This window comes from Cuculus canorus, chromosome Z, assembly GCF_017976375.1.
Source record: "Cuculus canorus isolate bCucCan1 chromosome Z, bCucCan1.pri, whole genome shotgun sequence".
NCBI lineage: Eukaryota > Metazoa > Chordata > Aves > Cuculiformes > Cuculidae > Cuculus > Cuculus canorus.
The window spans coordinates 27,268,358-27,281,904 of record NC_071441.1 but is presented as its reverse complement, the minus strand read 5'-3'; the positions used below and the strand labels follow the sequence as shown (position 1 = coordinate 27,281,904).

The 13,547-nt window shown below is 41.1% G+C and overlaps 1 protein-coding gene across 11 annotated transcripts in view; it reads right to left on the bottom strand.

The window, feature by feature from the left end:
* The window catches only part of LOC128850503 (AN1-type zinc finger protein 5-like), a 41,501-nt gene that overhangs the window by 14,877 nt on the left and 13,077 nt on the right, over window positions 1–13,547 (bottom strand). For 9 of the 11 annotated variants that reach the window (XM_054055076.1, XM_054055075.1, XM_054055081.1 and 6 more), the window contains one exon: window positions 11,347–11,540. The exons of the other annotated variants lie outside the window; for them this stretch is intronic. In XM_054055076.1, the coding sequence (XP_053911051.1) occupies window positions 11,362–11,540 (179 nt within the window). In that variant the 3' untranslated portion in view covers window positions 11,347–11,361. Of the gene's footprint in view, window positions 1–11,346; window positions 11,541–13,547 lie in introns of those variants that run through there. 11 annotated transcript variants of the gene reach the window in all.

Below are 13,547 nucleotides of genomic sequence, written 5' to 3'. Positions count from 1 at the left end.
TAGAAATGGTATTAATTGAGTAACACAACTGCTTTGGGTGATGTACACAGGTGGGAAAGGAATATATACCATAACTTGTATTTGTCCAGTAAAAGCAGAATTAATAACACCAGGCTACACAAAAAGACCCTGCAAAGCGACACTCGAATGACCCACTAACCAAGCACTCAAACCCGTTACCAATAAGACCAAAAGCTTACAGCGAAACCTTCAATCCCTTATTATTGAAGAGGCTGTGGAGAAGATCCAAGCAGGAGCATTGACTGTTGTCACACGTCTACCCTGCACGCTGGGTTGCTGGTTTCCTTGGTTCTTTAATGTTAACGGTTTACCCCCCGGCTTCTTTTATCTGTTTTTACCTGTATGGAAATTCTCAAGGGTGCAAATGTATTAACTTTTCTATTCCTTTGCAGTTTTTTTACTCTCAGAGCATACTCCTTTTGGACTCTTAAATCATGTCTTCATTAGTATCTGGCTAAAATTCCCTTTACGGTTGTCTGCACTGGGACCCAGCAGTTGCTGATCTGATAAGGGACACTGGAATGCAGAGTGTTCTTCATAAATTGTTACTCCCCTAGAGAGAGATAAGGACTCCCAAGCTGAAACAAAACAAAAAAAACCTTGACTTTCAAACAAAATCAGGAGTATGGGGGGGGGGGGAGACTCACACACAGCTATGTATTTTAAAATCTTGTCCTCTGCAGCCTTTCACTTCAAAGGTCCCAGGTAAATCTACCTGTTTGCCGGCTTAGTGGACGTTTGAGATTGAAAGGTTTCAGAGTTGCATTTTTAAGATTAATCAAAACAGAGGCTCAATATAGCCAAAACCCAATTTGCAAGTCTTACAAACGTTTAAAGCGCTTTAAACACACACACGCATACACACGCACAGAACCCCTCTTTTGAGAGCTAGCTTAATATACCCATACAATATTTTTTACGACCGGTCAATAAGAATAGCATGATGGTATGAATACTCAAACTACACACGGCACCGAACACACACAACACTTAAAACATGCAGATATATCACAAAATAAGGTTTGTATCAATTGTTTAACAGGTAGTAGTCTGTGGTTGGTAGAGCATTTTCGTGGCAGAGGACTATCCTATGACGGCTGTGAATTATTCATGTATACGATGGAGCCGGTGGCTGTTTCGAGCGCTGGGGCGGTGGGCAGCTTGGTGACGAAACAGTCAATACTTTCTTTTTACAGCCTTTCGAATTTCTTTTATCGCTTCATAACTAACTGATTTCCAGCGAAGATCTGGTGTTTCCTCTGCCACGCCATCTTCTACCTCCTCTGATTCCTCGCTATTATTTTGTGCAGCCCTGTTCCGTCTTTATCTCTCCAAAGGCTTATGATGTCGGGCGGCAGATTCCTTTTGGACGATCCAGGCCTTCGGAAAGGTCCTGGATCAAAGGGATCCTCCTCAGGAGGACAGCCAGCGGCGCACAGTTCTGGTTCCGCGGAGGGTCCATCCTTTACTAGTGATAACGGAGGGATAATTGGAAAGTCCTCCTCCCCTTTCACCTTGTCTCGGGGGCTCTTTTCTTGTACTTTTAAAGTCTCAAAAATACTCCTCCACCACGGGAGCATACGCTGTGCTTCAGCATTCCCTGTGGTTGCTGCATCCCACAGTTTTAACCCTACTTCATCCCAGAGTTCCCGCGTAAATATAGTAGATGCGGTTACGGTGGGTATCTTTTCCTGTACCCATTTAAGTATTACTTTAAGATCATGCCCAGAAATATTTTTACCTTGTTTCTTAAGAAGGGCTTTCATGAGTTCATATACGTCTCTTTCGGGGGAAGACATCCGATTCCCCATCTTTCCCACGGCTCACCTCAGTTCTCCAGAGGGATTGTTCCTGGCCAGGATCCTGCTTCCTTCCAGCAGCTCATTCAAAGTTCCGAGGGACTCGCGGCATGCCACACAGATAGGTGGTTATCAGCCTTCCTCACACGGGGCACCAGTTTGCCGCGATTAAGAGACGGGACGCAGCTTGATGCAAGCAAATGTCGTCTTTATTGTGCAGCTAACTTATGTTTATACCAGTTACAGCTAATTTAGGCTCATACATATTACAAAAAGCGAGCTCAGTATTGGCTAATACAAAAGGGTCTTCTGCCTCACTTAACGACAATTTCCTGCCATTCAACAACGAGTACCCGCGATCAAGCCAGCAATCTTTGTTAAAGTTCCTGTCTCACTCCCTCCCAGGGCCTGTGGCGGACAGGCTCCAGCGCGTCTGTCTTTATCAACTGATCTGTGCTGGGGGTTTTCCTGAAGCAACCCCAGCTGTTGCAACACACAACCTTTTCAGAGAAGTGATATTTCCTAATATTTAAACCTTCCTTGGCGTAACTTGAGGCAGTTTCCTCTTGTCCTGTCACTTGTTACTTTGGAGGAGAGATGAACGCCCACTTCACTACAATCTCCTTTCAGGTGGTTATAGAGAGCGATAAGGTCTCCCCTTGGCCTCCTCTTCTCCAGACTAAAGGGCCCCATTTCCCTCAGCTGCTTCTCAGTACTCCAGACTGTTTGCCAGCTTGTAACCCCTTGCACACGCTCCAGCCCTTCAGGGACTTTCTTGCAGTGAGGGGCCCACAACTGAACACAGGATTCGAGGTGTCACCGACGGAGGGGAGTTCAGGACAGAGATAAGGAAGAATTAGTTCGGAACGCTAGCCAGCATTTACAGAAATGGAATGATCGGGTACAGAAATCGAATGATCAGGTACAGAACTCAAATGATTGGGAAAAGGCCGGCCCCTTCCTTTATGAAAAATTAAAACCTAGACTTAGTGAGTGGGATCTCCCCACTCTGGGTAAAAACTTATATGTAGACTTGATGCAGAGAATAGTTACGGAATTAATCCTCACAGAATCAATTAAGTTGGAAAAGACCTTTAAGATCATTTGCAATTGAGCACAGAGCATCTGTTGTTAATGCTGGAAGGAGTGGCTTTTTTTTTTTTATAGCTGGGACGTTAAACTGTAATGAGAGATGCAATTATTCAGGCATAACTGACTGCGCTGAGAAACACACTATTGCTACAGTAAAGAACAGTGAGACATATTTCTCTGGTGGAAAAGAAGTCTTTTGACAATAGTGTTGTTTCAAATATTTCATCAGTTTCAGTGGAATTTAACTATCACCTTGGATAGAAAAACCTTCTTCACTAGGAATTTTCTCAGCTGGTGAAATGTATCCAGCATGGGCTTTAAGTAAAAGAGTTCATATCTCTGAACAATTCAGTGAGACAAGTGCTCACCTGAGAGATCACAGAAGCAGTGTTTTTTGTATCCCTATGTCAGTCTGGAATAATTTTTCTGGGATGATGAAAAAGAGCTGCTCCGATCATTAGTTCGCGAATTACCACTTCTAGGGTATACACAAAATGCAGCTTAGGCTGTTAGCACCATAAAGTTGTTGCAAGCTAATGTTTGTTCTGTGACCTCTCTGATAATTAAAATGCAAATGAACAAAAAGAAAAAAAATATATGAAAAAGAAAAGAAGAAAGAAAATAAAATTTCACCCATTGCAAATAGAACAGATTTTCTCGTGGCAAATGTGATCTGTAAATCCTCCTGGGAGTATTAGGCTGTTGTGGGACTAGGCACCGAGGTGGCTTGAGCAACTCTTGCTTCTACACAATATGTCTTCTGTGAATCCACAGAGGACTTCAGCCATTCTACTAATAACTCTGGCCCCTCCATCTTCATACTAAAGAAATCTCACCCCCTTCTCATTTATTGAAAATAATGAAATGGAGAAAAACTACAGCAAAGCGGAGTGGGGTCAGGAACCCCAGAGCTATTGACAGTGTTATGTTCTTCATGTGGAGAAAGGAAGGGTATGTCCTTAATGGCACACCGTCCACTGCTTGGCACACCTATCCTTCTGCAGAGATAACCGTACTCTTCCTTCCTATGTAAGGATGTAACAGGGACTGAGTCAGATCAGACCAATGGTTTATCTAGTACAACTGTCCTATTTCTAGTAGGACTGATAAACGTGGACCCGCAGTAGGATAGCAAGACACAGCAGGAACCTTCCCCTCTAGACCCCACCCTGCTTTCAACCAACACACCAAAGATATTTAAAACCGACTTGGCAGTGAGGGTGTGTTTGGTTTAGCTCCTTAGTTTGTCTAATCCCTTTCTGAAACTTGCACATTTTTGCTTGATATCACATCCAGTGACTGTGGGTTGTAGCTGTTTTTTATGTGTTGGATAGTACAATCATTTCTTGTGTTTGTTTCAGACTGAGTGCCTTGACACATTCCTGCTTCCTGGACTGCATGTTGTAGTGAATCATGCACTGTCACCTTTTCCATTAGCGTCACTGTCCTTCAAACTGGTTTTCAATGAAAAGCTGGAATGTTTCGTGCTTCTTATCATCTTGACTTGGATTTGTCAAAAGGGCTTTTTTTCATGTATTTATTTTGCTATTTGTTTCAACAAAGAAAGCTTAGGGATGGACAAGCAAATTACACATGAAGTGGACGGGGTTGGTTTCACAGAAAGCATAGAGTAACAGCTACTTCTACCTATCTCCCAAGCAAAACAGATCATTTCATAGACCTGGAAGCAGTGGAATATTTTGTACCTATTGTGCAAGGGGAACAACAGCTTGAGATGTACCTGTCATCACGGAAATGCCTGGTATCCCTGTGCCAAGGCCGATGGATATGTTGAGCTGGGCCTTGCTGAAGGACGGCATCACATTCAGGGTTGGCCAGACTTTAGACAAAATATTGTACGCTAACATCATTGTCTTCATCCAACTCTGATTAACAGTATCAAGTGTCCATGTTTTCTTCCTCCCTGTACAAACGTGTGGGATGATAAGTGCTATGAAGAAGAGAGCAGTAGCTGTATGCCAGAGCATAGAAAGAGAGGAGAGAAACAAGGGGAGATTTCCTTTCTCTGCACTGGTCCTCCAAGTACAAGAAATTGTCCTCCGAAGTACAATGAAGTAAGCATTCAGATATCATGGTGACAAACGTGGAACAGGTGGACGAAATACACGCTCTTGGTATGTAGCAAGGGTGTTTGTAATTTGTTATCTAAACTGAAGATTATCACGCAACCCCACATTCTCATAGAAACAAAGACCATCAAAATTTCCCCTGGCTTTCCCTTGTGGAAGAAGGTTACAAAATGGAAGTCCTAGACATTACCAAGAACCACTTTGTAATAATACTTCAGTGCTTTAAAAGACTTATCCATCCTTTCACACCAAAGGGAAAGAAAATCAGCATGGAGCTGTTGCTTCTCCTGTCTTTGTCAGAACCCAGGAAAAACTAGCTGGACTCTTCTTCTACTGCTTCCCTGCCAAGAGGAGGGATATAGTGATGTTCATCTCTCTTAGCGTTGCGATTCATCTGCTGGGCCTGTCCCTCTCTGGAGAAAAGAAAGACACTGCTGACTGGCTGCAAAAGTCTAAGCAACTTCCTCTGATATTCAGAGAAAGACTGCATGTTATTACTCCCCTCTGTGATGCTCATTCTCCCTGGGGGAGTTAAACCTTTCTGCGCACACAATTTTACCACATACTTCCAAAGTAACAGCATGGGAAAATGCTTATAAAGGGGCCTTTTGCCTGTTCAATAGAGAACACTGCACCTTCCTTACTAATATTGCCTAAATAATTGCTTTGAGAGGTTCAGTTATTTAGCCAGGCTTCTGAAGTGGTGATTGTATATGTGATGCTAGTGCTAAATGCACTAAACTGTCCTTTACATTTCCGGAGCTAGTGACTCGCTGCATTCACTAAATCTCTACATATTTTACCCCAAAATATGGGAGCTGAGCTAATGAATTTGAAAGAGATATTTAATAAGCAGATTCCTCCACTGCCCCCACAAATGCATGCTAATAATCAGACAAATTAAGCATGAGCATGATCTGTGTGGTGTCTCCCACTGGCATAAATAGCTCCTACTGCACTTTCCTCGCTCTATTTACTGTGCAGAGAAAGATCACCTTTAGGGAACCATGGCCTTTTCAATACTAAAATTACAGTTGAACATAACACTAGAGTTTCAAATATTTGTCAGTGGGCTTGGAAACTCCTATTTAAGCATTTTATAGTAGCATCATAGAAGTAGAACAAATGCTCTTACACACTGCTTCTTGTATGTCAGACCACCTAAATATGACACAGAGTTCCTCATTGTGAACCACTATAAAATTTTGAAAAAGAAAAAGTGTGCGTCTGGTCTCTGAAAATCACAAGGCTTAGCTTCTCTACAGACAGCACTTGGACAACTGAAGTAGGAGAACAAGAGACAGGGATTTCAGATCCATTTCTCATTTAGAACAGAGCCGTGCACCAATGAGGTGTGTTTGAACTACAGACTTTGTAGAAATACAATGACCAGGTTTGGGAAAACACAATTTCATGCAATCGTTTTTGCCCGTACTCCAACTAAGTTATATTTGGTTAAGGAAATAAACAGAAGACAGTAACTTAAATGATGCTAGAAAAACATGCTGTGAAAAAGGCATAGTTAGTAGAAAAAAAGTGGAAGTTATCCAGACTATTTAGGACTTGCAGTCAATAGTGACATTCTTCTGTCAGCATTTTTAAAAATAGCCCTCTATTGTAGTGCAAACCAGCATACTACTTCTAGTCAGAAGCTTGCTGTGCGTATATTAATTTCCTTTCTCCAGTACTAGTAAGATCTGCAAAGATACATTCTTGACATAACCTTTTACCGTGATTAATTAAAAAAATAAAACCCAAGCCCAAGCTTTTCAAATTATGTGAACTGCTTTAAGAAGATCACAGATAGGTTTTATTCACACTGTTTAAGTGGTACAAGGAGGAGAAAGGGCAGGAAAGCAAAGAGGAAAGCAAAGGCAACCCGAAGCTGCTGTGAGAGTTAGTTAAGCAGTAAGGATGTTTCTGAGGCCTGGTAGCAGAAGCGTAAGGATATTCTTCCATTTTGCTGCTTTTATTGTTTGGCATGAACGTGACACAAGCTGCTTCCTGAGCTGAAATGCCAGCAACTGAAGATTTTAATAGCCCGATTGAGGACAAAGTATGGTGTTGAGTGGATTTTAGCCTCTGTAGAAGTACACTGGAGTACACGGGTATTTTTGGGGCAGTGTTTGCTGTAAGGTAAAAATAGAAATGGTTACCTCTAGGCTTTATCTGGTTTTGCGTGCCTGCTCAATGTGATGGAGATGTGGCTTCTGTAGTACTTGCTCAGGTCCCAGCCAAAGGGCTGTTGCACCTCCCTGGTCTTCTCCCACTGGAGGATGGGTTTGGTCTGCACTTGGGGTATCCCCAGATCACGGCAGCATAACCTACCCACCCTCTCCGTGATCTGTGGTATTCTTTGAAATGTGGCTTTTTAACTTGAACCACCGGTAAAAACAAATCAGAGAGCAACTGCTTCTCTTAGGGTTGAGGGGCTGAAAAAGTAGGGCTGCAGGAGACTCAAGAAGCTGATGTCAACAGCTTGGTAATATGGCTCAGCTGGAGCTTGGGCCCCAGTGCTGTGTCCTTGCTGACCCCTTTCCACGTGTTCATCCTACCTCTGTTCACTGGGAACAGCAACCCTACTCACCATCCGAAAGGCTCAGTAAAACAAAGAGGAAGGGGGGCTGTAAAAGTCTTGATGGTATCATTCAGTGACATAACGTTTGGTCTCTAGTAGCTATTTGCAGATAAGTGTTAATGCCTGTATTTACTGAAGGCTGGACAACACTAAGAAATTACTCTGTGCTGACCTGTGATTCACTCTCACTAGAGGACAAACGGTTAAACAGAACAACCTCTGCTTATGTGAAACCCTGAGTAAATTAAATTGTAACTTGAGGCTATTTCCTAACATGATATGATATCCAAACTCTGGCTTAGAAAATATTACTGAGGAGCCGGTGATCTGTTCCCACTTTAGGTCCTTTAATAATTGTCAGCTGCTTACACGTAACAGATTAAATTACTAATATCAGCAAAAATATCACCTTAAGTCACATGTAAATGCATTTCTGAAAGCTGCTGGTTAAGAGCTCAGACTTGGGTAGCCAACCTTGAAAATGCCAACCTCAATCTCACTACTACCTGCTTGGAAGCTATTTTGCCAATTTGTCTTGGCAGCAAGGTTGGAAACTTAAACCCGTTAGCAGCCTATGCAAATCCTGTGTGGCAGTCTCAACTCTCCTGCCTGTCCCTGCATCCTCCTTGTACTAAATCCAGTAGCTGGTGAACTTTCCATGAGCTGTTGTGGTGACTGATAATAGCAGCAAAACATCTTGGGTCCCACAATGTCAGACAGAACGTGAGCTTCCAGCAGAAATACACAAATCTGAATGAGTGTCATTTATCAAATGAATCCAGTATAGCAATTGAAGGAACTATCTGATTCTCACTCTGAAGACTGTACGAGGACTGAAAGGAATCAAGATTTTTCCAGGGTCATAAACCTACTTGCTCCTCATAAAACCCATGCAATGAAGGAAAATCTACTTTAGAATAATCCTGTTTAAACCTAGTCTGGCCTGGTCTCCCAGAGGCACTATGGAAGTTCCTGTGCCCAAACTGTCTCAGAGTCTTCCTTGGGAATTCAGGACATACTCATCATGTGTTCACCTTATTACTGACCTGTAAAGTAAACTTTAAATCTACAGTACAAATGCTGTCTGCTCATGGGAAAACCCTCATCAGCAAATAAGACAACTGTGTGGGTTTTAAGCAATATCAACATAAAAGGTAAACAGTAGGTAAACGGAAATGAAGAACAGTTACTTAATTTTGGTTTCTTTTCTTCAGATCTGTGCTGCAATCTTGGTGATGTTCCAAGTGAGGATGCACAGTGGGACTTCACACTGTCTTGTTGTGTTGCAAATCACCAAACAAGGAAAAATATTAGCAGGGCGCTGTAGGTATCTGAAGATGAAAGGTCTGAGCTGTATTGAGCATTTATCTACCTACGTCTTTGCCATGCAGTACCTTGGCAAGCACTTGTGCTTTCTGACATGTCTTTCACAAAAAAAACACCAGAAGCCGATTAAACATTGCCACCAAAATGCTTTCATAAAACAAAATACATTAACCATGTGTTTACGACAACTGTCAATGAATTCTGAAAATAAACCAGGTACTGAAGAAGTCCAAATACAAATCTCCAAATACACCTGGCTAACAGTTAAAGACATCTTTCAGACACTGCGTAAAAGGACTGAGATCCCTATGGCTGCAGTGAGAAAATCAAGCTGAAGAAAAGTTCCTGCTGTGAGCAGATGCCCCATACTGCATCATCACTTCAATGTATGCTTTATGTCATATTACCTCTATTTATATTGACTTCATTATTGTACCATCAGAAGGAGCATAGGAAGAATTGGAAATGTGAACCAAGAGAGCAGGTTAGAAGTGGACTTACCGTAACAGTGCTCACAGCCCTATCAAACACAACCTCAAAAACCTAACAAAACCCATTAACAATGCATTTTAAAACTGTAGATTTTTTCCCTAACAGCAGACAAAAATATGATGATACTGGCTGGCTGTGGGTATGGAGGAGAGCAAAACCAATTCATTTTTCGCCTGAATTAAAGTAGTTTTTAGCCTAGAAAGTGGAGTGGCAGGCAGCTAAGATGTCTTGAGTCCAATTAAGTAAGTACATTTAGCTATTACGCTGTCAGTGACTCTAACACTTTCCTTGGACTTAAATTACGTCTCATGAGCAACACAGCCTTGGTGGTACATTAAGCAAACGTGGCCCTGGGTCTGTCACTAGGGAAGGTCGTCTGTATGCTGACATTTCAGCTTGTCTTACACCGAGGACGGTCACTTTATAACTACAATATATGATATTGCAAACATCAGGCTTCTGTTCAGTTGATTCTTTGAGGATGAATGTTAACTGGAAGAATATTGAAAAAGATGACTGAACTTTATATACAAAATCCTAATACGCACATAAACTCCCTATATATATATCTCTAAAAAACCCCAAAACACGCAAAACAACTAAAAAAAAAAAAGAAAAAAAGAAAAAACCCCAAACTAAGAACTTGCTCCACAGTCATACTAACGTAATTGAGAATAGTTGTCACCTGTGTATAGACTAAAAATAGCATTGTGCTGCAATGGTTGTGATCCAGCTTCAGGAGCATTGTCATAGGAACTCAGAAGGAGGAGGGGGACCTCTGGAAATATCATCACTTGGCACAGCCTATGGGTAACTTCAACAAGTCTTCCCAAGTACAGCCTTTGCTCATTTGAAAAAGTAGACAGTGAAGATTGAGACACTCAAACGACCACAATCAGTACTATTACCCATCCTGAAACACTTTGTAACATGACAGTATCAAACCAGGCACGTTCTCCTCAAATATTAATTTACACGGCATGGCCTAAGTTCAAAAGCAATAAGGAGAAAAACATTTTATGCTGCAGTGGAGTAGCTGATTAATAAAGAAAGGTAGAAAAACTGGTAATTTGATGCTTTAAAGCAGTTCCATCATTAAGTTATAGAATTAATCCTGGAAAATGAAGTCCCAGATCATTTCTGTGTTCCCTAACTGGAGCTATATACAGTGGCTGCAGTCATAACTTACTGTATGAGTATCAGCTGACTGGTGGGATGTGTATTATCCATTTCAGATTTAAGTGATTTTTTACACAATGAATATGTCTTCCTCCAAAACAATATGCTGTGTATTCTGTCCTTCTTCTCAATGGGAAGGATAAATCTGGCACATTTAACTAACAGTATTGGTTGCTGACCTGACAATAATTTCTGCCCAGGTCTGCTGGTGAAAGATGTGGATAGAATGTGTCGTCAGCGGTACTGGCTCTATCAGGCTCTATTGTAACAGATCCACTGAAAAGATGTTTTGGAGATGAATGAAAGAAACCTCAAAGTTCCATTGCTAATGCTTTCCTTTGCTTCCTTTAGCATGTTGTTGTCGTCTGCTGACATTTCCGTCAGGCCATCAAGTAATCATCTGTATTTCAGTTGGTCAAGCAAGTTATCTTAAAAGAAGTTGCAATATCCAAACAAGAAATAAGGACACAGGCAGCCTTAGGCATAAAGATGACATCGATAAGAACTTGCACTAACTTTGCACCTCAACCTCTATAAGGTCACCTTCTGATTACAGCAATAACTAAAACCAAAGAAAAATCAAAGGAAGTCTTTCTTTCTGTACACAAATTTTTATTACTTGCATAATAACAATACAACATAGATGCTGGGTAGCATGACTATGCAAAATACATAAATATGAACTAACTCTACGTATTTTAATATCTAATAACTGAGAAGAACAAAGTGAGAAGCAAAAACCTGAACATTTTTAATAACGAAGTAAAACGGGAGACTGAACAAGTTAGTCAGTCTTTTCACAAGGGGGCTGACTTATATTCTCCTGGATTTTTTCAGCCACCACAACTGGATTCTCTTTCTTGATTTTTTCTGCGGCTTCTGCTTTGTAATCATATGCGCAGTTATGTCTGTCAGAATAACGGTGAAATCCACAAAATATGTTTCCACATCGGCAGTCAAATCCTGTATAGAGAAAAACAAGCAAAATCACTAAGAAGCTCTTCATATTTATTTAAGCTCTAAATTAAGGTTTAGTCAGGCAAACCTGTAGCACGTGTCTCCAGATAAATCAACATCAACTTTTAAACGTCGCAGTACTAAGTATTTCATCAGCTATAGCTTGCACAGATCCATAAAGCACTGTCAGGTATACTGTCCCTTTTCCCCTGCAGAAACTCGCCGCAATAGGCAGCACCGATGCAGGGCTTCAACTTGCTGCACACTCACAGCTCATTCAAACCTCAGAGTAATACTTTCATCTTACCTTGGTTCTCCAGGTGTATCAACAGCATGTTCACAGTTGTTTAGGCTAGTGCCTACTCCCTGGGTAGATGCAGAATCTGAGGTAAGACTGTTTGAACCACCGGCTGCTCCTACATCGAGAATTTGACATGTTAGTTGTGAACGAACTGCAGAATACATGTTAATAAAATAGATCTCTTAAAAGCTTTTGAATTGCCTGCCTACAACCTTCACTGCTACTGGGTACTAATTCTTATTTAAAGACAGGCTATACTGTTAATAATAAAAATATAGAGATTGTGTAAGCATATGTTAGCAGAGGAGGCGAAGTGGGAAAGCAAGGAATGGCTGAATGCCAAGCAGACCAGAACACATTACACAAAAATGTTTTTTATAGTCTACTGTAATTTAAAAGTAGTATTCTCTTTTGATAGTCACTGTTCCAGAACACAGCATTCAAAAACTCTCCTGAAAAATGTCTTGGATTCCTTGTCATCCTTCTAAGTTTTATTTAAAAGAAGTAAAATAAATAAATAAATAAATAAATAAATAAATAAACAAATAAAGAAAAGGCCACCCACCCTAACCATGGGGCTGATTTCTGCCACTATTCTGCTGCAGCGGGAAAATGCTCTCTGTAGCAAACAGAACACATCCCGTTTGTCCTAGGATCTCCATAAAATCCACATCCCGTACGACACAGCATAGGCGCTGGGGTCCGGTTTGTCTCCCGAGTCATCCTGGGTCTGTAAATTAAAACAAAGCTCTCCATTAGGAGCTGGCAGGACACCAAAATCAATTACAGGGCTTTAGAACTGTACGTCTGCTCACCCCGCCTCCTAGAAGTGATATCAGCATCCTTAAAGAGGGTTATATAGATGTAATATACCATTCAATACGCAAAGTATTTTTGGGTTTTACTCTTCCTGGAGAAAGAAAATTAACAACTTAGAACATATTCAACAGCTTAATGACACAGCCTACACTCTTTTTTTTTAAAAAAAAGCCAGTTAAATCCTTTGTCTTAATAAAGTTCTAGCAAGACTTCTGAGACTCTCGTGAGCAGACAATGCAATTCTCTGCCGTGAAAATGCAAAAGTTAGGAATAAAAATACTTCACCTTCACTGCTGGTTACCTCTGCAAAGCAAGGTTAGCAGAAAAAACTGAATGGCAATCAAATCTTTTATTCCCAAGGCCAATAAAACGGCACACTGTAATCAAGCAATTTGCTACAATTGAGGACATGTAAGAATATTGCATCGGTCCTCTCAAATTTAGATTTAGTACTAGCACTTGGAGACCTTTTAGAGTAATCTCTGCATTGCTGCCTCCTAATCAGTAACAGACACAGTAAGAGACATATGGCTGCTGATGCTTGTGAGAAATCAAAACCTGCTGAAAGGAAACTCAGTGCAGTTAAGTAATCAACTTATGTTACACTGGTATGCCAACTGCAATTAACAGCTGCCTTCGTCTAGTTAAACTACATTTCTGTGTTCAAAGTAAAACAAAGTAACAAGAAAACCAGGAAAAAGTAAACAAGCAAAACTCATCTGCTTGCCTGCTTATGGCCACCGGATCTCATTTTCCAGGTACCCAATGCTGTATTATTTTATGCCTTTCTAACATCCTCCAGCTACGGTTTTCTTCAGGGCTACAAAACAGCTTGACACTGACTCTGACACAGTATCACAGTCATAGACTGTCAGAAGAAACCATGACTCATT